Source organism: Merops nubicus, unplaced genomic scaffold (assembly GCF_000691845.1).
Source record: "Merops nubicus isolate BGI_N331 unplaced genomic scaffold, ASM69184v1 scaffold1502, whole genome shotgun sequence".
NCBI classification, from domain to species: domain Eukaryota; kingdom Metazoa; phylum Chordata; class Aves; order Coraciiformes; family Meropidae; genus Merops; species Merops nubicus.
The window spans coordinates 243,730-268,501 of NW_008594061.1; the positions used below are offsets into that span (position 1 = coordinate 243,730).

The 24,772-nt window shown below is 41.8% G+C and overlaps 1 protein-coding gene across 1 annotated transcript in view; it reads right to left on the minus strand.

Moving 5' to 3' along the window:
• Nucleotides 1-24,772, minus strand: part of LPHN3 (latrophilin 3) — a gene marked incomplete at its 5' end in the record, with an annotated part of 170,479 nt that overhangs the window by 83,919 nt on the left and 61,788 nt on the right. The window contains 3 exons of the mRNA XM_008935601.1: nucleotides 2,774-2,959; nucleotides 10,398-10,501; nucleotides 12,646-12,951. Coding sequence (XP_008933849.1) covers nucleotides 2,774-2,959; nucleotides 10,398-10,501; nucleotides 12,646-12,951 — 596 coding nt within the window. The remainder of the gene's footprint in view (nucleotides 1-2,773; nucleotides 2,960-10,397; nucleotides 10,502-12,645; nucleotides 12,952-24,772) is intronic.

The window sequence follows — 24,772 nt, forward strand, 5'->3', positions numbered from 1 at the left end:
TATTTACCTCCCCAGGACTTTGCAGGCAGTCTGCAGCTAGATTTGGTGAGCTTTGCATTGGTGCAAGTCAGCCTCACAAAATCAAGCTGCTCAGAGCCACTGGTTTGGCTGGGTTTGTTTTTGCTGATGTGTCTGGATTGGAAACTGCACATCAACAGAGATTTGGGGTAACTTGCTCTCTCAACTCGCAGCGTGCAATCCCATTAGTACAGCTGAGAGCCAAATTTGTCCCCGAGAGTTTTGGGGCTCTGAAATAAACAAAATACACCCAGGTATCACGCAATGCCTAATTTCAATTTCTAATTCATCAATTTGTAACAGTAGAAATCTTCCTCTGGGTAAACTTGGCCAGTACGAAGACTTTACAGAAACAAATAGAGATCAAAGAAAGCCTTGCAGAAAATTACAGAGCTTTTCACTTGGGGGTCTTGCCAGTCTACAATAGAACAATTATTACCTTAATTAAGCCTGATCTAGTGGAAAGCATAAAGCTTTTAGTGACAGGAAAGTGGCTCCTGAAAGATGATGCCTTTTAAAAATTCTGATTATGCTGGTTTATTTAAATTCATTGTGCATCAGCTTGTAAAAAAGAACCCAAAATAAAACAACACAGGTGATTACTTTCAGATCCCCAGCACATTTCCTTTAATGATTAAAAGAATATTTAATGGCTAGTGCTTACTTTATTTCTTCTTCCTGACTAAACAAAACTCTTTGTAAATGACTTTTTCCTTGTTTTTTGGGAAATACTCTTGATCAGCGAAGGGGAAAATGGACCAGTAACTCTGCTGCCTTTTGTTTGCCCAATAGTACTTCCAAGTTGAATTCATGCATTCTTAAATGAACACAGAGCAGTTGCTCTTCTAAAGAATTAAGTGGGGAATGAGAGCAAGTAAATTACCGAGCCTGTCATTTGGATCACTGACTCGCATCGCTGTTTTGCAGGACTCCATGCGGTCCAGAATTTTAATGTGGAATGCAATTGATTTGTATGAGCTGCTTGTGCAAAGCTGATAGCCGAGCGGGAAAACCTGCAAGGGGGACCTCAGGACAGACAGCCATGCCGAGGAGCTCTGCCTTGCTGTCTTCCCCTCCCCTCGGTAACTCATACCTGCCTCCATGATGCAGCCCCATTTCATGTAACTGAAATAAATATAGGAAGGTGGGATACCACAGGATGGAAAATATGTGCTTGTAAAGCTGGAGTGACAAAATGTTGGGTATGGCTAGGACATATTCAGAAGAGTAAGCAGAGTACAACCATGAAACCTGTTAGTAGATGACATTAATTACTGGTTTCACCTGATATTGTCAGACATTACTCTCATTTTGAACAAAGAACCATGGTATGATTATAACAAATAATGTTATGCTGATGTAACAGTTAATACAACTATTACCAACATTGTTATAAAATAGCTGGAAGCAGCACTAATTAAAAGCATCAGGATAACCCAATTCACAGCACATGCAAAGCACATGAGATGCAGGACTTCAATTCCCATGTGGCTGTAGTCTTAAACAACTCAGCAGCCCTTTGCATTTAAAACAGCTTAAGTCTACAATATTAATTTACAAGAAAAAAGACAATGTTACTTCTCTGCAAAGTATTTCTCTTTAGAAAACACACAAGAAATTTCAGGCTTAGCTGGGATCATTTATTCCCCTTGAGATCAAGTTCTGTTCTCACTTACATGGATGCCAGGGCTGTCAAAGCCAGCTATGAAGCCAAGAACAAAATTCTGTGTCTTATTTTAACTGAGTGGCCAATATAACCATATGTTCATAGCCACAGGTTTCAGCTGCTCTTTGTTCTGTTGACCAGCCCTGCACAATTCATTATCTGAATCCTATGTAAGTCAGACCCCACATGTTTACACAAGATTCAGTGATGAAGAGGGCCTTGGACCAAGGAAACCCTCAACTTTAAATGTATTCTTACAGACTTCGCAGCCCGTATTTCCTTACATGATGGGAAACTTCTAGCACCTTTAGTACGTAGCATTTCCACTTAATTCTGGAAATGAGAAAAGGACTTAAACTTCTTCTCAAACAGAGGCACAGAAACCACACTGTTACCATGCAGTAAGGTGTGTCTCGGCTGCCACAGACCATCACTAAAAAGGCCCTCTAATACCAAACCGTACTAAAGACCTTAAGTTTAATTATGATGGTATCTTACATGCCTTTGGTAAATCTGTCTCCAGTGTAAATAAACATTTCTGACTGCCTTTATTTGTTTATATTCTACATAAAAGTGTTCATTTTGCCTTCACATCAACACCTTGTAATCTTACAAGATTAAAAAAAAATCAAAATCCAGGCTCTTTCTGTCTCCTGGGGGCTAAATATTCAGATTTTATGGATCATATTGCATGGCAATTCACAGATTTAGCACTGGAAATGCTGGACAAAATTCTGGTCTCATTCACGCTGGTACAAGTCCAAAATTATTGCCATGGCATTATTTGAGTTATCCTCACACTAAGCTAAGAGAGCTGAGACCACAGTGAAGTACCTGGAGTTCATATATCTACACATCTAAGGGTATATATTTCCCAGCACCAATAGTACACTTGGCATTTACAACTGTTTCATTTCTCAGCAGAATAAAATACACTGTAAACGAAAATCTGCCAGTTACTCCTGTCTGCTATGGAAGAATCACTGCCCTAAAATGGCAGTCGTTTGGAAAGACATTTATACCAGCTCTCTAGGGAGAGCCAAACCCTTCTTCAGCGTCCTGTCCCTTCCTAGGCCCCTTTGTTTTTACCTTATTTAAGCTGCGTGCAGCGCTGTCCTTCCCGCCTGGAGTCAGGTTTCGGAGCTGCACGTCAAGTAAGTTCACCAGCTGGACCATGGCAGACACAGAGTACGCGATGTCACCAGCGTACAAGTGGTTTTTTGTGTGCTCTGCAAGCTCTCGGGCAATGTTGGCAGCCATCTCCCCCGACTTCATCTGCAATTGAGAAAGCAGAGGGAAAGGTGGTCTCTGGCTGTTAGTATGATCCTACTCCAGTCCCCTTTAGCCCCACAGTGTTAAGTGAGTCAACTCCCTACAAGAAGAAGAGGAGAAAAGAAGAACAGAAGAAAAGAAGTTGTTCCCAAAAAGAAAATTATGACAAGGATCTTCATGATTTGGTAATGTGTGGTGTTTGAATATGGTTTAAACACAAGTGGCTTTTCCAGCTATGGTCACCATGTTGGCTTCAACACAACAATTTCTGGTCTTCTCACAGAGCACTGCTGGAATCAAAGGGTAGCTGCTTCTTTGCACTGCAGCAGACGCAAACAATGATGGAATTGTTTTCCATGGGATGTCCATGCTAGGGAGAACTTCAGTTAACTTGTCCTATTGCCTTATTTATGGCACTTAAAAAAACAAAACAAAACAAAACAAAACAAAGCAAAACCAAAACAAACCATGCAAATATTCTCTCCTGTCAAGAAAGAGCATTTTCGGATTCCAGAAGATTATTTGATAGCAAAGAGATGATTTTTGTTACAATTCCTGTGCAAAAAAACATTTCTTGTAAAAGAAAAAAAAAGGAGATGACATAACCCAGAGAAACCAGAGGAAAAAAGTTCACAATTCCCATCATGTGGATTTAATAATCAGGTGCTAATTTACCACTTGGCATTTGCATGGGGGTGATGTGCTCCTTACCACAGTAGCCAGGACATCTGTACTGAGGCTATTGATTGTCAGCACATAAGAACATACCAACTTGGAGCAAAAGGCTTAAGGCTTCAAGCAGAGTCCCACTGGAAGGACAAACCAAGTCGTCTGTTTGGCTGAATCTCCTATTAGACTTCTACTGTCCAGCTGAGTCATAAAACTCTTTAATCACCTGAAGCAAAATGTACTGTGTAGTTATTTGGGAAACTCTCTCTTTCCCCCTGTGGCTTTTCCTCTTTTCTTGCTGTTTTGCTCTCCCTGTCACATGTCCCTTTCCTCTGCTATGCCATGGGGATTGAGGGCAGGGCAGCTGGTCCCACCTTCTATCTATGAGCAGCCCACTATGAAAATACTATTGCAGGCTGCTGGACTCTTTTTTTTGTTATATACCACTCTGTGAACTGGGATGCATATCTATGGGAAATGTGCCAGGGATAAGGAGAAATTAAACATTTAAATGAAGTTCCCACTTCTCTGTCCGGCTCAATGACCAACTCTGCTGGGTCTTTCATATGAACTTTCCAATTTTCTTATCTTCCAAGAGTAAGAAATCAGATATTTCTCTTGGTCTCTCAATTTCTGGTGCTTATTATAAAAGCAAGATTCTAAAAAAAAAAAGATTGCAGGCTGAGATTTTACCTCTCTGTAAATCAATTAGCTGAGTTATAAATGAATAACTTACTTCCATCAATTTGACAGCAACGGCCCATCTGATTTAATGAAATCTAACTGAAGATGTTCATATGCTCATCTTCAGAGAATTAAAGCATATGATGATATAGATAAGATAAATAAAGGAGATAATGTGTTGTTCTTCCCATTACAGCAATGATAACATATATTCAAGAATTAAATTGTTTGTTCCTTGTTACACACAGGGCTAATACCATAGAAACCAGATCCTATTCTGACAGCTGATTGTTCTCCTAAGCAGCTGAAGAAAAACCACGCATCAGCACAGAGGCTGAATTTTGACCTCTTCTGTTGGCACTCAGAATTTTGAAGAATGACTGCAACAAATCTCTTTATATAAAGAAATCAATTTCAACATTTTCTGGCAGTTCATCACTGGAACTTAGCATGTATCATGACACACAGTGCTTCTGTAAGCCTTGCAGAAAACAGCAGACATTAGAAAAAAAAAAAAAACAAAAACAAAAACATGCTACCCAGAATTTGATGGGTGTATTTTCTCTTGGACAACACATCTATGCAAACTGGCACAGCCACAGCAAATTGCTCAGCTGCTCCGAAGACAAATCCAAGAGTTTTCCTTCCCTATAGTAAGTCTCTTGTTGCATTCAGCTGCAGGTTGCCTTTGTCCCTACTTGTCTGCAAAAGTGGTGTGGGCTGGACTCTAATAAACCCCTCTCCATTTACATTATACTGCTCCTGAAAACTGAGGAATTCTAGTGTGACCAAATAAACACCGTAAAATAGGCAACAATGCAAGAAGTGCCAGAGAGAAGGCACATTAAGCTCAAAATATATGAACTCCTGGGACAGAGGAGTATTTATTCAAACTTGCTTCATGCATCCAGGTCCTCAAAACACAGAGACGTGCCATTTTATTGGGACAATGCATCTTGTTGAGGGGTGATGAAGCTATTCCTCAGCACTGTCACTCTTTTCCAAACCTATGCATTGTCACACAGAAAACACAGCTACAAGTCACTACTGCACTACTGAGACACTCTTCCCTTCCTGCCTGTGTGCGTAACGCAAGGGTTATCCAAACTGATGTTAATGCTAATTTCCCCAATTCTTTTGAGTATTTTCTCTGAAATTGAAGTGCCTTCTACGCAGTCCTGTCAAACTTCACTTCTGTTATCAGTCCCTAACGTTGGCTGAATATTCAAGGCCCAAGATAAATGTCTGGTCTCTTACAACAATAGGAGTGAGACTCTTTTTTGGTTAACTCTACATAATACTCGGCAAAGTTCACCACTGCCCAAGAGAATTAATTAATAACTTACTCCCTTCTATAGGGCACCTCTCCACATCTTCCTTTCACTACTGCCATGTGGAAGATGAGTTCTTCATGAGGTATTTCTTCCAAAACATATAATACTCTTTAACTCAAACACTGTATTCACTTAGGAATACAGGAACAATGACTGGTGGTCATTATCAAGTTTCCACCTCAAGTGTCCACCTCAGGTATCAGGCTGTCACTTAGAGGCAAGCAAGAAATAGGGAAAAAATGTGCAAGTAGTTGAGTTTTCTACCGGGAGGCTCAAGAACAAAAAAGGGAATTAAAAATATTACATCTCTCTGATTTGAGACTAATTTTTTTTTTTTTTTAAATTCTATCTTGATTATGAAAAAATGAAATTTAAAACCCACAAAAGATAAAAGAAAACATTTTCAAACAAAACTGGGTTTCTGCTTGGTTTGGGTGACTTTTTTTTTTTTTCCCCCCTTTCAGAATTTGATTAAACCTAGTCTTGGAATGCTAATTTGAACGAGAGAAAAAATGTGTCCTGTCAAAAATGCCAACACACAAAACATAGTCTTCTAGCTCTGTCAAAAAAATTGCTCTCTTCCATTTCAGCACACTGGCAGGATTGGGGCCATATTTACAAATAAATGTTGGCATACCTGAAATCATGCTGTGCAACATTTCACTAATATTTCCCAAGTTTGTACCATCATCTCGCATCATCTTATGAGTGAAAAGACTGTGAAATAATAGAAGTTGGAGAGGGTATATATTCCTGTCCGTTTCATATATGCCAAGGAACAGAAGCAGGGAGGTGTGTCTGAGCAGACTAACAATGACCCTCCGGGAGCATCACTCACTGTTTCAGCCCTACCTTTCTCAGAGGGAACTGACTGCAGAAGAGGACAGTGGAATAAAAATGAAAGGAATTGCAGAAAATAAGTATTTAGGGAAGAAAACTCAGAAGAAATAAGAAAGATGCTGGGAAGAGAGCAAATGTGCTGAAACACCAGTGGTCATAAAGGCAAAAATATTTTTCTGCAGCCTGAGGCTGACAGATATAAAAAAGAAAGATGGTATGAAAGATTGAACGTGGATTTTTCAAAATAGTGACATACAGATGGACCAGTCATCTGGAAAGGCCACGGAGTTGATGCTATTTTCTGGAGGGACAAACATGTGACAGGTTTCATTGGACACCATCAGCTGCCAGCACTCAGGTAGCAAGGCTGAATCAGGGGCTGTGGGCTACCTTCTGTACACTGCAAACCTTTCATGGCCACTTTCTTTCCCTGGCAAAGGCTTCATTATACATGTGTGCATTCACAGAAAAGAGAGAATATGTACCACACTTTTTTTTTTTTAAGACCAACATCCCATTCCATTCAAATTTACTTTTCCATTTTATTGAATGATACCTAAGGATGTAAGTAACTAGTTATAAACACTAGGTATCCTATGAAGAGTTGGATCACTGCTCTCCATGCAGAGTACGGCAGAACTGGAGAACACTGAGAAAGTGGTTTTGAAACTATGGTATTCAACTTAAACCACATCTAACATCCCTTTAATAATCTGCCAGTCATAGCACCCACTCCAGCCAGTACCTGATGGCACTCTGAAAATGGACTGTCAAAAGGAACCTTGATTGAGGATTTCATTGTGGCGTCATCATGAGTGCAATGGGCTTGGACATGAAGATGTGGTGATGTCCTCCACAAAACCCCGCTCCCTCTGCCAGACACACTCAAGCAGATCTACAAGACCTGACGAAGGTACTCTTAACCCTAAGGTTTATCTGCTTTTTGTGACTGTACCACTTCAGCTGTTCAGGAGGACAACGGGAACATGAGTGGCATGTGCTTTGGATTTACAGTTAGAGGCTTTTCACACATTCATGAAGGACACAATGCTTTCTATCCTGCTACAAAAAAGGCCTCTTCTCTTTAAACATCTTTAAGCTGAACATCATGGTGTCTGACCTCCCAGGAAGCACCCACACCTGAAAGCCATGGCAAGGAAAAGACATTTTCAGGCAAGTCACACACTGTGCCAAGGACAGTACTGATGAAAGCAAGAGGTAAAACAAACAGGCTGAGACTGAACATATGACCTCATGATTAGGACAATGCAATGTATCCAAATCTGACCTTTTTGCTTCCTTTTACTGCTTGACTCTAGAAATAACCCAGGTAGCAGTGCATAATTCAATCGCACTGGCAAGTTTATTCTCCTGCTACGTTACGAGGGCATGGTAGGCACCAACAATAAAGTTAAAGTAAATGTCAGGAGGCCAATGAATTGCTGAAGCAGACATTTGTTCTGATCTTCTTTCAAGCACAATAACTCTAATGGAAGCTAATAGAGGGTTGTAAAACCTAATACCATGATGCAAGCAGGCAAATACCCAATGTATGGTCTGAGTACAGCAGGAGAAAGAAAAGAAGCAAGTAATAATCCTTATTTAACTATAGAGACATGAAAGCATGTACAGCATTCCCCTACCACCATCTCTGGCATGGCTGAAATCCCTCCATAGGACCCATCACCATTCTTTCTGAGCAGCTTGGACCCAGCAGGTGACAGAAACAAAGCAGATTAGGAATGAAGATATGCAGAGCAGGTATGAATCCTGGCTGCCAAAGAAGTGTTTCTGCTCATTTTGTAAGATGCTGCAGGGTGTGACCACCCTTGTCCTCATAGCATGGCTGGCTTACTGCTCCCTCTAGGTGCCTCCACAGCAGCAAGAGGAGATAATCTGGCTTAGAGAAGGAAGACTCCTTTTTCAGTTTTAGAGAGGTGCTGGAGAAAATCTGCAAGGTTGGGGCAGGGAAGTGTCCTGTCCACAGCTGGGATATGAGAAACCAGTGCCCAATTTATGGCTAAAACAATTTCCATCTCTAAGCACAGTGATGATTTCCAAGCCTTTTGCTTGGGCAGGGAAACCAAGTGGCTACCTGTTATTTCATAAGTAATTTAAAACTGTTTGCTGTAAGAATCCTACTGAATCTAACCCCAACACAAGCCCCTGTGCAAGCCTGGCTGTGCTTTCCTCCTAAAGGTCACTCCTGGAAAGACCTGATGCTTTGTAGCAGCTCTCCATAGAGGTTGGGCCACATATCCCACAGTCCCAGTGGATGGGAATCCACTCAGGCATCAAAAGTTGAGATCCAGAGTCATTTGGCAGATCCTCCTAGTCTTTTCACAAACTGGTAGAAGGTTCCCAAAGCTGAATATAACTAAATTCCTCCAGAAACATAATAACGATAATAATTAGAAAATCCAGTCCCAGTTGTAACCTGCTGGGCATTTCTGAAAACCTGGCTTTTCAATTTTACCCTGCTTTGAAAGCATGTAACAAATTAAATGGGGCTCATTTGTTACGCAAATGATAGCTGAGGTTTCAAATAAAATAAGCCTAACCTTGATGGAGATTTCATCAGCGTAGGCTATTATTTCCCTCTGCTAATGGCTAAAGGCCTAGTCATCTTCACCAAGCAGCAAGAGGTCTCGCAGCTGTCTGGGTGAATTATGGCTAGAGTAAGTAATATTAACCCCTCCAGGATAAGTACATGCGTCATAAAACACGAGCTGCACAGCTGCTAATGCCAGCAAAGGCAGTCTTTATTAATCAGCTAGCCGAGCGGATGGCAGGAGAGCTGCCCACCCTCCCGTGCGGGACAGAATGACCACGGGCTTTGTAATGGCTCTGCCACGTCCCAGCAGCCCCAAGTTAATTGATCTCTTCCCTTGGCTTTGGGGAGGGCTGGGTATAAATACAGATGAAGTTGAAGAGATGTGGATGATCAGGAGGGTATGTCCTAGCCATTCACAGGTTGTTGAGCCCCAGTCAAGAGGACAGAGAGGAGAAAGCCAAAGAGTCTTCTCAGTAGGGTCACCCCACGCGGCTCACCAGCGAGCACTGGCTCTCAGGGTGTGTAGCGTTGAGGCCCACAACACATAGACTCACATGCTGTGGCTAAAGGAGCGAATAAATCCCCTCAAATTGCCATAATAAGGATTCAGCCCACAGACTCTGTGGCATAAACACACATCTGGTCTCTGTTTGTAATGAAATCAGCTGAAAGCACCACTGTGCATTAATAACAAAAACATTCAACATATTGCTACCAAATAAGCTCTGCTTGTCTTGAATTCCTATTGTCACATGCTAATGCACTTTTAACACTGATAAATGACGAAATGCTACAAAACATTCATCAACAGGGTTAAGAGTCAAAAAACAAACATTATTGTGGTAATGTTTTCTATTCCATCAGTTCTTTTACGATTTGGGCAGAAGTGAAACACAGAAAGTCAGATGTGCAATGCAAACACTTCACACTGAGCCTGCCTTTCTTTGGTAAAGATTTCTCAACTACAGGCTTTATCCTGTGCTTGTGTGGTGTGAGAAAATCCTTGGGGATGCTTGAAAGGGAAAGTTTCCTTTTGCTACAAGTCGGTATTTTCCATATGTCCACCCGCCTCCTTCTCCTTCTTCCTCATTTTCTTGCCACAAACAAGAACTGTCATTCACTCTAGTTTAATTTCACTCTCCAGTCCCTCTCTTTTGTCTTTCTGTCACCCTCTCTGCCTTAATTTTCATCAGACTTTTACAGTCTTGCCTTTCTTCTTGCAATTCCTGGCTACTATGCAAGGCTTATCCTTTATGTGTGACAGTCAGTCACTTTAGGTTCCCTGTTGTGAAAGCAACCAGATTGCTCATGAACACCAGTCGGTAGACTCGCTGCAGTCAACACTTGGGAAAGGTTTTACCTTCTGAGTGATGTGGTTGATCCAGGGAGAAGAGCAGTTGCTGAGATCAGGTCCCTGGGGCTCCCAGATCCCATCTGGCGTAAGACACCGGAAAGTTGCAACGCCTGGAAGAGGAAAGCTGCTTTGTTCAGTGTTATCGGTTGCACTTCGTCCCCAGGACCCCATGCCACAGGTTTCATTTCACAATGATGGGCATCTCATGCAAAGCCTGGGAGCTTATTAGCACTCAGGACCTTGGTAGGACACTTGTGAGTCATCTCAGTGGCCTACTTTCCCATCATCTTAGGGCTTAGAGGTTATCAGACATCAAAGACCCATGATGCAGTGGAGGGATGTTATGTGCACTTCACCAAACCGTGACTACAGACAGAGGGCTTCGCCTTAGGCCAAGACAGGAAAGCTGCCAGGGACTAAGAAATTGAAGCTGTTTCTCCAACTCTGAGCTAGCACCTCAAGTGCTCTGCCCCTGCTCCCACCTGGGGATCAGACCCTGCACCTTGACTTCCTCGCTGCTTTACAAAGATTTATTGCTCTGAATAATCATTAAACCATTTGGGTGGAAACACAAAAGTTTAAATGCTAAGAATGCCAAGATGCAACGCTGGGCTTTACTGTTCACCCCCAACCGTTTAGAAGCACTTTAGAGGAACGTTTTGTTTGGCAAGGGCTGCCCAGATCCCTGCTGCAAAGGACAGCAAAGCGCCTCAGGCCCTTCCAGACAAAGAGAAATACATCCGAAACGGTACAGTTAAAGATCTTTAAAAAGCAAGAAAGCCCGTACACCCAGATTAAAGACTCTGCATCCTATAAAGTGTTCTGCCCTGCAGAGTCCAACTTTTCAGCAGAGGAGTGAATTACAGGCTAGGTCTGATGGTTGTGCCGATTAAAACCAGGGAGAGTTTGCTCAAGCTTTCAAAGGGAGTTGGAAGAGACCCACTGCTAATATACCACAGCTCTTAACAAGTCCCATGAATCACTGAAATTAAAGATGGGAAAGGCTTATTGCCATCCCCTATCAAGGAGTTTAGATTTTTTCCTTAGCCTTTTTTTTCCAGTCCTTAGCTCTTGTGCTTAGAAAAGGGCTCCCTGCATCCAACCTTCTTTTTTTTTTTTTTTTTTTAAATCTTTTCTCTCCTCTTCACAGCTTCACTTCAGACTATCCTTTCCCCTCCCTAGAACCACATGATACTTTTTGCACTAATTTCACCAAGTGGGGCTTGGAAAGTCAGAAAAAATGTTCTTTACCTATTCACACCACTACCGTCTTTCCATGCCCCTCATACTTTAACATATATTTTATCAGTCTGACCTCACCAAATTCAAGAGGGAGTCACTATTCATACACACAGGTGTGAATGGCTCTCCAGGGCAATGGAAGAGGGAATTAACAGAGTCTCCTCTGCAAGCCAATCCCTTCAGCCCTTATTTTCAGGCAATTTCCTCCACCTTCTGATTTTTTCTTGGCAAGTGGGTTCTCAGGGATGGACACCAAGACTAATTTGAAAAATAAATACTTTTAGAAAACTGCATTTGTTAAAACACAGCAAACTGAACCATATACAAAAAAAACATTATTTGACTATGTTTTAATTTGGACAGAAAATTTCCAAAAGCAACTTTTCAGAAGAAAACAATTGGGAGGAAGAGCAGAAGAAAAGGAGCAAAATCCAATAATCAATAAACCATTTTGAAAGATTTGGCCTTGTTTTCCACACTGCTGATCACATTGGATGCTGGCTGCAGTTTGAAAAATCACTCCTGCTGGTTCAGGATTTTGATCTGGGAATACCTGTGCTCTGAAATGCTGGCCATGGGCTTTGAAATGCAAACAGTGTGGCACAGAGCTTCAGAACGTAAGTTTTGTGGATTTCCTCCCTCTCCTCTGCCCCCTTTCCAAAACAAGCGAAGCATCGGCCATCAACACATCAAGCAAACCCAGGGACGGCAGGGCATCCTACACAACTTCTGGAGGCAGAGGATATGATAGCACATCAAGCTCAGCCCCACAAGGTTGTTAGCTTGTACTTCAATCTGGCCAGAGCTTGGGATGCCCAAGACACTGCACAACGTGCTCAGCATATTGAGGCTTCGTCTCCGGCCAGCTGCTTGCCACACCTCAGAAGGCACAGGCATGCTCCACTGATGAAAGCATGTGCCACAAGAGCCTGTGGGCAACCTGGCTGCGCCCTCACAATGTTGCGTGGGCACACGGAGACAGCTTGCTGTGTCCTCTCACCCCTCGACTCACCTATCGAGCCCATGGGACACGGCTGCTTGGCCACCTGTCCCTGCCGCGTCCGAGACCACATAATATCGCGGGCTTCCATGGGGTCGCAGCTCTCCGCACCGGCTGGCGGCACCTGGGAGGAGGCGGGCGGGAGGTGCGTGGTCATTTCCTCAGGGATGTCGGCCATGGGCGATGGCGTGCTGGTGCTCCTGTTCCTCCTGCCCGAGGCTGAGGTGGTGATGGGGCGGCCGGTGCTGCTGGTGGCCACCCGTGGTGTGGTGCTGGTGGTGGTGCTCCCTGGGCCCAGAGCCCCTGATGTTGATACTCCTGAAACAAAGGCAGGGCTGATTAAAGAGAGGAAGGAAAAAAGGGACTCAAGCCTAGGTCCTGAGGATGTCCCCTCTGTCAACTGCAGTGGCTTGTGGAGGGTATTTGAAGCTACAGCCAATGCAAGGCTTGCTGTACTGACAACTTTCAGAGAGAAGCTGGAGCACATGGTGAGAAAAGCACACAGGGGGGTAATGACTGTTGGAGAACATCCGATTTTCCAAAAGCACTAGCATCTGATGAAAATAAAGCCACGTTTTATGACCTCACCATTTTTCTTCCTGGCATTTTAATGTAAAAATCTTATTTTCTATCTTTTTGGGAACACCTAGCACAGAAGTGCTTTTAATTTTTTAGTGTTGCTGAAGACTCATCTGGTTTGGACAGAAAAAAACTTTCCATGGTATGCCAAAAAAAAAACAAAACAACAACAAAACAACCCACACCAAATATCGAACCCCAAAAGAGCAGTGCACAGAGGGTTGAACACCAGGTTGTTCCTCAGAGCAAGTCATTAATTTTCCCTCAGGTTCATGCCTTGCTTGCTTCATCCCAACAGCAGCTCTTGGCGCCTTGAGCTGCAGGCCATGTGGCAGAAGCAAAGGTGCACGTCAGCCTAGCAGAATCCTCAAGAGTTTAATGCTCAGCAGGCTATTTCATTTAAAATCCACAATGAGCAGTCAAGCAGCAAGAGGTGGGAACCTGCTTTAAAAATGCATTAACCCATCCTACATCCTGCAAAAGCTGTGCTAAGTACTGTGAGCGGTAAATACTGAGGAATGCCCACCTTACTATTACTTTATTTGGCCTCCCATTTAGATCAAGGTGCTTTCACAGGTTGGAGCTTCAAGTGGATTTCTCTGTGGCTTGACCTGAAATCTCAGGTGGGTAAACTGAGACAGACTGCCTCCAATTGCTCCTCCACTGCCTCTGCCATGACATGCCATGTTCAGCTTGGGAAGAAGTCTGCCTCTTCCATCTCTTCTCCCTGTCCCAAACATAAGCACCCTTCTGCTTCTCTCAACGTAACACTTTTACTCCAGTTAAATGCCAGATATTCAAAATTGCCCTCTCAATCCCTGCCTGAGGACTGGGGCTGTCCAGGAAGGGCAGGTGAAGAGCCCATATGAATAGGCAAGCTCAGCCTGCAAGCTCCTGCAAGTGGAGACTGTCCTTTCTTCTAGGTCCAGTGAAGCAGACCACGTTCGCTATTTGTGCAATATTAGTTATTAATGTATTATGATATTGCTGTCACCGGAGTTCATTCAGGCCAACATGTTTCAAGCATAGAAGTGCCTGCCCTCAGTATAAAATAGCAATTCTTCCATTCTGAAATAGTTTATTTTTGTTTGGATTGGTTTGGTTTTTTTAGGTATTTTAAGCCCATAGTGCTTGTGAGTGATTCTCCTGCCCCAAAATAATCCAACACTATGGCAGTTGCAGCACATCTGCTCTGATTTTAAGTAATTTTACTGCAAGCCTGGGACACACTCTCCTCAAACTATAAAACTCAGCAACATCACAAACATAATTATCTGAGAGATCAATATCTTTCAAGAAAACATTCAGTTTAAAAATGCCAGCTCTACCATCCCTTGGAAAAAGGGGTTGTCTTCTCCATCAGCCCCAAAAAATGTGAGCAGGAGTGCAACAGGCAGTAAAACACCTATGCACCAGGACACTGATCTGGAATCAGGGCTCTTGAGCTCATTGATCAGATTTTCCAGTATTCTTGTGCCACCTCACTTCCACTATGAGCCCTGAGTTTGAATGAACTCCAGAAATACAATGCAGAGTTCTGCAAACATTCACAGGTTTCTTCTAGTTTCTGCTCAAAGCTGTGCTAGATCACCAAGCAATGATTTCCAACTGATATTAGAGGGGGGATTAAAATTTGGAGAGAATTTTGGCAAATATTATCTATTTTTCCTATAGTAGGTTTTACCATGAGTACGTATTTTATTTCTTCATGTAATAACAATTAGCCTGGTAGATAACAATCTGCAGAAATTTCACCATTTACACATGCAATAACAAATTATTTTTCATTTGCAAAATGACCTACACCATGCACTACAGGTGCAGAGGTACTGCATAGACATAGTGGATGCAGTTTCAAAGCCAGAACTATCAAATCTCCCTTAAAATCATTCTTACAGTCATTAGTGAGCATACAAAAACCTATACTGAGCACTCAGGAGCTCCCCTTGATCCACACGCAGGGGCGCTGCTTTTTGAGCCTAGTTTTCATTGACAATCATTGAATATCTCACAGTGTCCAACTTTTTTTCTCCTTCAGCTGGGCTTTCTTGCTGCTTTTTAAAATGAAGACCTCCACCATTTGTATAGGACAAATTATAACAAGACATAAAAGAGCTGCCTCGAAGTAGCCTAACGAAGTGAGATGGATGGGATACCACTGAACTCAGTTCAAAGGTCTGATCATTCAGTGAGTCAATTTGGTAATGAGCTCCAGAAAACATGATCACCATGCTAACACCACTCAGTTTCACTGGCCCCAGGCAGCACTACTTGCCTATTTTGCTCACACAACTGTGTGCTTTAAGACAAAAGTTAATTGGTAAGAAGGGAAGGAAGACGATATCAAGATCATTTACATATAAATGATTCTCAGATCCAAGCAAAACCATGAAGATACTGCAACTTGTGCAAAATTACCTAAATCCTACAGCACTGAACAGAGATCAAATCTCCAGATTAACTCAGGCTGCCAATAAACTGTGAATTTTTAACTCAGGGCAAAAGCAGCATTGCAGCATCACTTTAACAGAAAGATTCTTCAGATAATACCTCATAACACCATCTTTGTTCACAGACAAGCACTAACCTTTAAAAATCATCAACACCACTACAAACAGAAATGTATAATCTTGATTATTTTATGTTTACTACTTGTTTTTATCATGCGTTGCCGTATCAAAAGTTTAAAGACAGATTTTGAGTAAGACTCAGCTTTGACTCCTAGACTTCATATCCAAGACTTTGATTTCACAAAGCACAGCAGCACTGAGATAGATATTTTCACAGTGCTCCCAAGAAAGCAGATTATGGCAGTGGAAACATCTCTTCTGCAGAAACACCCCAAAGTGATACTTCATTTTTTTCTTCCCTGATCTATCTAGAGAGCTGGCACCAATAGCAGAATATTAGATTTTGCCATCTTTTAGACTAGAGCTACAGCTATAAAAAATAACCAAAGCATTTCCAGCATCCACAGGGGAGTAACTGCAACTCCCAGAGGAGCCTCTCTCTACTCCCAGCACATTGCCTAATAAGATAAAGAAATCGTTAGCTTTTTCCCTTGTTTCTTTTATTTCCCAACCTTTACACTGAGCTCAGGCCTCTGGAAGAGGAATTTTGCTTGGTGGAAGGAAAATGATGGAAAATACTTGCTCATAGGGGAAAAAAATCTTAAATAAATAAGTGTGTGTCTTTCATTTTTTTCCCCATCTCCTTCTTTTCCCTGTTCCTGGCCTAACATGACAAGTGCAGAGCTAGCCCAAGACCAAAGCTTTGTATCTGCAACTGGGACAATTCAGCACATGTCATCTTACCTTCTGCTCTGCTCATCTCTTCCTAGTGCTCCACAACATGGGAGACTGCTTTTCCAGATGACTGTGACCAGGGCTTCCCTATCACAAAAGCAGGTTGGATTGCAAGCAAGGCTATCTGCAATCACTACCAAGCTACCTTTTATCTCATTTTTCTTCTCTTGCCACCTATCCAGCTTATGACCCTACTGTGTACTCAATAACTAAAACTACTTTTCAAGATATGTCATGAATTATTCTGAAGATAACTGGGTGCCCCTTGAGCAGAAATTGCACACAAGATTTCCGGGGTGAGGTTCACTGGCTTTTTCTAGGTGATAGATGGCAGAAGACATCTGTCAACCTCTCCCCTGGAGGCTGCAATCCAAAGGCTTAGCCTCATGGTTATGTGCTATGAACCAGCATTTGCTCACTAAACTGTGACCCACACTCCAAGTTTCATGCACAAGGTCCAAGCAAACCATGATGAATTCACTCTATAGTGACCTTTGTCTTCCCAAGCCTGATGCTCCAGAAGACGTACTGGGGCATTGGTGAGCAAAAGCCTGTGCCTTGCCCTGCTGCTGCAGCTGGTGCAATGCTCAAGTAACTGAGGTACAACTAATTCAAGGGGTTCAGCATCTTTCAGATGATGCATCGATCCAAGTGGCCTCCTGAGCACGTTCAGGCTGCTTTCACAATTATTTACACACATCACTGCTGCGTTAAGACAAATGGAGCATTACTGGCTTCTGAAAGGCTGCAAGAAACACAAAAATTAAAGGTGTTTCCCTCCCTTCCTCTCTGCTAGTTTTGCCATTTTCATATTTGGCAACCACATCCTTTGCTTACAACGTCGCCTTTTATGCTTTCTTCTTCTACTGAAAGACGATGAAAGTTGTGTTTACATAGCATGTAAGAAGGTTTAGGCACATCTTGAAAGAAGCAGCACAAAAAAACCCAGACCTAGTACAGCTGGAGGATTATATCACAGCTGTTTTTCTCTTCCCTGTCAAATAAATGCATCTCATGGGAATTAGTTTTCTACAGGCATTTTCAAATGCACTTAAGTTCTCAGAAACTCCCTAGGGAAAAAAAAAAAAAAATTAGCTTCCCTCCCTCCTGTTTTTTGGGTGGCTTTTCACCTATCTATCTCCCTGTAAGGTGAGAGAAAAGGATGCCTGAAGTCAAAGAGTACCTAGGTTGAGCCTTGCATACCTAGTACTAGACCTATGAGCTGAAAAAGCAGGTATCCATCAACCCAGTTATTCACACACCAGTCGATAGCAACACCATACCAAGTTCACTCTACAAAAGACATCACCCCATAAACCATCTCATGCTGGATGTCTGCTGGAAGACCAAAAGCCACATGCCGGTGCCACCAAGAAGTTGTGGGCTAGAGAATCACCAAGATGAGATTAGCCCCTAAATTACGTACAGCTCCTTCCACATATCTGAGAGAAACTATGATTTATTTTTAATGTAGGAGAAGGCCAAGCAGGCCTCACATCAAACATCTGAACAGTTCTCCTCTGTTCTCACACACGCCGTTATTTGAGGAAGCTGAGCCAGAATTGTGTGTGAACATGAAAGTTCACATAGTGCTTTTGGAGGCCTTGAGGTGGTGTTTTTTTGCCGTGGGAGCTTTATTGACCAGGGCTGACAAAGGCTTGCAAAAACCACTATTGGGAAGAAAAGATTAGAAATGTGATGGCCCCACAGTGTTCAACATAGCAGATTGTCTTCAACAACACAACTGCATGTAGTCCTGTGCCCTGAAAAAGTCCTATGAAGTATGATACATAGATAGCTCTTCTTTCTCCTCTCTTACCTAATGTCTGAAATAACGAAGGAGGAGGATATTGCATCTGCAAGAAGAAAGGTCCATGCCCTTGTGGACTGCTGCCAAATGGAAAAACCCTTTCTGGAACTTTTTCTTCTACTGCTTCCAGCAGGGGATCAGTTTTTGCACTTGAGGCTACTCTGCCCACATGTGACTATTCTGCTGGGCCTAGGCAGATGCTGTGATGGATATGGGCCAGATGTTGAGTTCACTCTACTAGGGGGAAACCTACATCTGTGGTCCAAGATATGGTGCAAACTCAGCTGTTTAAATGCACTTCAAGCTGGAATCACTTAACACGCTGGGTTTTTTCCTCTGAATCTCACTTTGAGCATTTAACATTAAACAACAAAAAATGAGAGCTGAAGTGTGCAAAATCATTGCAACAGGCTCAAGTCCAATCAATCTGCCCCAACTCTTTCTCACTGCACCACAACTCTCAGCAAGACAATATGTTCAAAGCAGCCACCACATGGGACCAATTTCTAACAGGCAAAAAATATGTCTACGAAAGCCCTTTTGAATCAAAACTTTACATTTCTGACAATGATCAGCTATTCATTACACACACTGGATTACTATGGAAAGACTGTTTTGTCAAAAACATTCTCACTATTATTGCAAATTTCCAGATTTTACCTGAAAAAAATAAGAACCCAAACAGCAGCCTTGCTGGTTGGCTTTTTTTGGTTTTTTTTTTGGGTTTTTTTTTTTTTTCTTAGTATAAATTTTCATGCTTTTGTGGGACTTCTTTTGTGTGTATGTGAGTGCTTAATACTTTTTCTGGCTCCCAACAGCTCCTACTGTCAAGTCTCAAATTTAGTTGGTATTTGAATAAAAGAAGTTATTTCTTTTCCTCTGTGACTCATTCTTCTCCAAGAACTTACTGGAGCCCACTTAAAATGTGTAACTTCAGAGACATTAGACAATGTTTTAACTGCCACTGGCATAGAGTTACAGCACATCAACATATGCAGCAATACCAGGAAATGAAATGGTACAGCACAGGAGCATCAGCTGTTGTCTTCACTACGGTCCTCTTCTATTAGAAGACACTTCCTAAAGTCTTATTTCTGTTTTCCTACTAAGGACCTCTGCCAAATCCACCTTCATGAACCTCTTGTACCCTTTGCTGCCCATCAAACAATGGCATTAATGCCATAGTGCTCTTTCCAGGCTTCACAACTGATTCTGAATGTTCAGGCAGAAAAACTGGACTCTTACGTGTAAGACATACAAATTGAGTGTTATTTTCAACATTGTGTTGTAATACCTTCAGAAATGCAGATGAACTATGTCCATAGGAGGCCTGGTAAACAGGAAAAGATTACAGAAGAGCTGATCTAATAGACAGTAGACCAGGATTTATTATAAATGAACTAATCTAATAGGTTTGAGACTTCAGTTCAAGAGCTACTTTAAGTCAATATAGCTTAAAATTGCTCTAGATCTCAAAAATACTGTCAGATGTGGTTGCAGTTAGTTTGAATTTCAGGTTTTGAACATATAATATCTGACTACTATTTTTTAAAAATCCACACGTTATTTCACACAAGAGGGAAAAAAAAAAAGCATACAATCTCTTTTTAAGGGTGCACAAGCTGCATATTATTACTGAATGTATGGAGTGAACTTCTAACCCCCTTAACCATCTCTGTCCCCTAGCGTGATTCACATCCATCAGAGCCAGTGGTGCAGATCTTATGCACTGTCTTCCAACCTGAATCCTTCAAACTCTATTAAAGAGAAGCCCAGTAGGAATTCCCCAGTATCCCATTGTTAGAGAAATCACTTTTTATTTCAGTAACAGGTGCTGTCAGTTTTTCATTCAGACAATGTTAGTGAGGAGACACGTGAGCACTACGCTTACAGCTTCAAGAGATTTACAGGAGGCTTAGATTGCCACGTTTTGGTTTGGCTTTTTTTTAACCTTTTGATTAAACCATGTGTATTCTTTATCCATGCAAGCTGAACCACACTGTTTAGTTCCCAGGCAGAACAAGCACATGCATAGCTGCTAAGAGGGAAAAATAATTTTTCCCATCCATTTGGCAACAGATGTAACTTCATGTTATGCGTGTCTCCTGCCTTTTGCCTGCACTTCTGCATCTTTAATTGAACAACTTGCATGCTCTCTGCAGAGGTAGTGCCAGATGGAGCTGGTCGTTCTCCAGCAGTTCTCCACCTCTGCATTTGCAATGAATAGAAGCAAGTGCAGGAGTAATTTTATGACTATTCACGCCCCAGCATTTTTTGATCTACCCAGTCAACGTGACGAGTCCTTCTGAGGGCCAAAGACAGTCAGCTTACGTCACTATCCAAAACATTTCTTCAGTTTCAAGCTACAAATGCAACTTTAATAAAAGAAAATTATCATCTTCAAGTCACTGTTCATCTGTGTGTGTAATGTCTCCAATCTAGATGTTAGTCAGCAAGATGGCCAATTGCATTCAGATAAATGCCTTGGACTCTTTTAAACGTATCATAATCTGCCTGTGAAATGGCTGGATGGTTGCTTTCCAATTTGTGAAACAGTTCAAATGCTGTAAATTAAAAAAATTAAAAAAAAAAAAAAAGGGGGAAAAAAAAAAAATTGGACAGCTTCCAAAAGGACAAATTAGACTTTTCAGTTCTCGGTGATTCGGTGCTTCCAAGCTACACTCCTGTGACCTCTGTATTAATATTTAAAAGCCGATTGTGTTATGCTGTTATCTTGAGGAAGAGGGCATAGTACAACAGCATCCATGGAGACAACTCACTGGAACTAGCTGGGATCAGCTCCCTGGGCCAGCAGCACAGGCATGTCCAAGAGGCCTTGGGGGAGTGGTGGGTGGAGAGCACCTTGGCCCTACTTCCTCCTGTCTGTTTTGGGATACTAAAATCACAAAGGCTGCTTTTTGCATTTACTCTGCATCTCCCTTACACCACATACATTGTCCTTTGATCTCAACTGCTCTGAGGCTCGAGATTGGAGGTCCCTCCATTTTGTGTACCATTGCTGGGCTTTAAAATCAGCCCAAATGCCCAGTGTTTTAAGTGCAAACATTCTTTATGAGTGGACTGGTCAGCTGAAATCAAAGACAGGAAAGGGAATCAAACACAAAATACCAAAGATGGAGTTAGGGTTGCTTATACCCTTCTTTTTCTAACCCCTGTTAGGACTGACTTCATTAGCATTCCAGTCATACGGCATTCCCAGACGTGAATCAGAGAGCTGAAAAGGCCTGCTGTCTGCACGGTAGCTGTGACATCCATCCTGTACTTTCAGCATCCTTTAGAGCAACAGAAATGACAAATCCGCCAGCAAAAACTCACCTTTTGTCTTTCACCAAATCCACCTATTTTCTCTTGCTACAACCCATTCGGTATTTCAAACCCCATTCAAAAAACCAAATACTTCTCCAAAGCTGCCAGAGTGACTTCTCTCAACAGGGCACTTGCTCCACTCAGTCTCTCACTGCATTGGATTCTACATTGTTCATTTTTTCTATTTATTCTTGCTCCTATGAGAAAACCAGCCTGGACTATGGAGAGAGCTGATCACTGAAGCCAGGGGAAATAGGGAAATGCTGAGAAACGCTGTCTTTTCTCAGCCCTTTGAGCATGCTCTGGTGCATCTCAATGTGGATGTGCTGTCCAGACCTCTCCTGTAAATGAAAGCACAGGCATGGCCTTAGTCTCTTGGCCACATCTCATTTTGGAGCTTGGATTAGCTCAACTCTCCCCAAATTTGCCAGCATTTTGATTTCTGTTCCTGGAGTGACAAGATGGAAGAGAGGGAGGGAACAAGCTCATGCTAAACAGAAAAGACATCTTTCATGTAGACAATCCTAAGAAGCAGACAGTACTCCATTGTAAGAATATCAATATTCAGCTACTTTCAGAAATAAAGCAGTTTCCTGACAAACTATAAAACACTATTTAGCTCTCTTCAAAAACTCTTTATGACTTATGTAGAAATATCAATATTTTGTAAAGCTCAATTCTAATCACTGCATTCATGTTGGCTTAAGGGTCTGCCTAAACAATGCTTAACTACTGGACTAGTGTCTAAATTGTTCTGCAGAGGGTTTTAACAATGGGAGAGTCATTAATATTATGAAAAACACATTTGCTTCAGCAAAGCAGATTTCTGACAAATAAACAAACTCTGCAATATACAAGGTGTTTTAAGGTGAAGTGAACTGAATAACACTTCCAAAGATCTCCCATTGTCATTCTAGACTTGAGCACATCGAGACACAGGCAGCTTGGTACACTATCAAGTGTATGCTGATCTCCTAACAAACCTGGTGTGCAAGCCCCTCTGCCCCAGGGGCTATTTTTTAATTGAAGGACACTGGAGTGCTGGTAATGATGTTGAATACTCGTTCATATGCCTCAGCATCTCAATGAGGTGACAAAGACCTGGCCTGAAGGCTCCAGGGCTGAAGGCGTTGCCATGTCTAGTCATCTCAGCTGAAAAGCCACCGCAGAAAGCTGAGAGGCAGGAAGGATCAGCTACCAAAAATCAGTAAAGGAAGTTTAACCTAACTAGTTTGGCTCTGCACCATTAAGGGATACCAGCTCTCAGGCAGTCAGTTTTGATAGAGATATGGTTTCAAACTGTTACCTAAGTGGTTGATGACAAGATGACAACACATAAGCCAATGGTGGAAAGCAGAGATTTCTACCTCTACATCTGTCAGCTTTCAGATTATTTTTGTTAATGGCTAGTTCAGACCAGCATTTTGCAATGTAAGCATTTTATTCTTGCAAAGCAAAGGAATATAACCATTGACTTTGTACAACTGTCAGTTGGACCCCACAAAAAGTCTACAAGAAAGTGAATAGCATTGCTGAAAAGCAATATATTTTAGGTCAAAGCTGTGTGCTTCCCTCCTCAGGTTTGGCATGTGGTTTTGCATGCAGTCAGGTGCTGAAGTTTATGTGCCCAGGGAAATTACTGGTCCAAACCAGAAGCACCAAATGCACGGAGGCACATCCAGGTGTTGCTGTATCAGAATAAGGATTTTCTATGATGTACTCTTGGCCTGGAAGCCTAAACTACACTTGATCCCCGTGGGCTACCAACAAAGGCATTGTGGATCCCCATGAGCACCCACAGAATCTGGGGAAGTTGGAAACTGGTAAAGAAAAGCAAATAGGATGACACAGAAATGAAAAAAAAAAAGCAAATTGTAACCTTTACAGATTTTTCAAGCTGTGTAATCTCCTTGCCTTTGTATAATATATACACTCATAAAATTAAGTGCATGATGTCATTGCAGAGCATAAATGTGATACTTTGAACAAAAGAATCATGTCACTTGTAAGGGAAAAGGAAAAGATATATATATTCAACACGTGAAAATAAGTGGAGAGAGAGGAGAGATGAGAGGAAGTCTGACCTGGTTCAAGGCACATCTTAAAAAATATACCTGCTGTCTAATTAGATTTGAATGTAGCTTCATATGACTACAAGATTCAAAAGCATGACAGAAAACCAGGAGAAAATGAAAATGTTGTCAAGCAATTTGTATCTAATTCTGAAATACAAGAGACACTTATATACTTAAAGATATTATTTTTAGATAAAACTATTGCTACGATACAGGGCTAAAGAGTTGCTGTATGCTTCCAGCACACAGACTAAACCTCATTTTACAGTTCTCAAAGGTAACATAAACTAAGTGCACCAGTTTACAGTGATTATTAATTTCCCGCCTCTTCAGTGCTGAATATGTCGAAATGGTTTTGTTTTGTAAATTTTTTACAGTACACCATTTAGTACGTGTGTTGAGACCTGTAATATTATTAGCCTTGAGGCTTTCACTCTTCATGCATGCATCAAGAGGTTTCATCAATTTGCAGGGAAGAAGTATATTTGTTTTCCTAGTCACTACAGTGCTTTACAGGTACTAAAACCCTCAAAATCCCTAACATTTCACATTATTTATCCAGAATTCTCCTTTTATCATAAATCTAACCCAAAGTCTCGCTCACTAATGTCATCAAAAGTAACTCTTCTTCTGTTATGTTATATATAAATGAGAAAATGCATGCAGCTGAAGCAGATGGAATAATTTATAATGATAGGAAATCTGTCAGGCCAGGAACACTAAAAAACCCAGAGTATAACACTGAAGTCATTTGGAATTGAAGGAAATAACAGACTTTGTGGTAGGGTGGTCAGGTTCAAGTTGGGAATGGAAGAAGAAAGTCACCTATGATAGAACCTCGCAGTCAGCGTTTAAGCAAGTCAAGCCACGTTTAAGCCTTCAAATAAAGACTAATTTGGTTGGTTGTTTTTTTTTTTTAAGAGGCTAGAGCATGACTGACCATTGATCAGAGACAGAGTTTATTGGCATGCCAGCCTGGAGGTGCTCAGCAAAATAGAAATTATAAGTGCCACTGCAGTGGCAAGTGGCTTTCCCACTCTCTT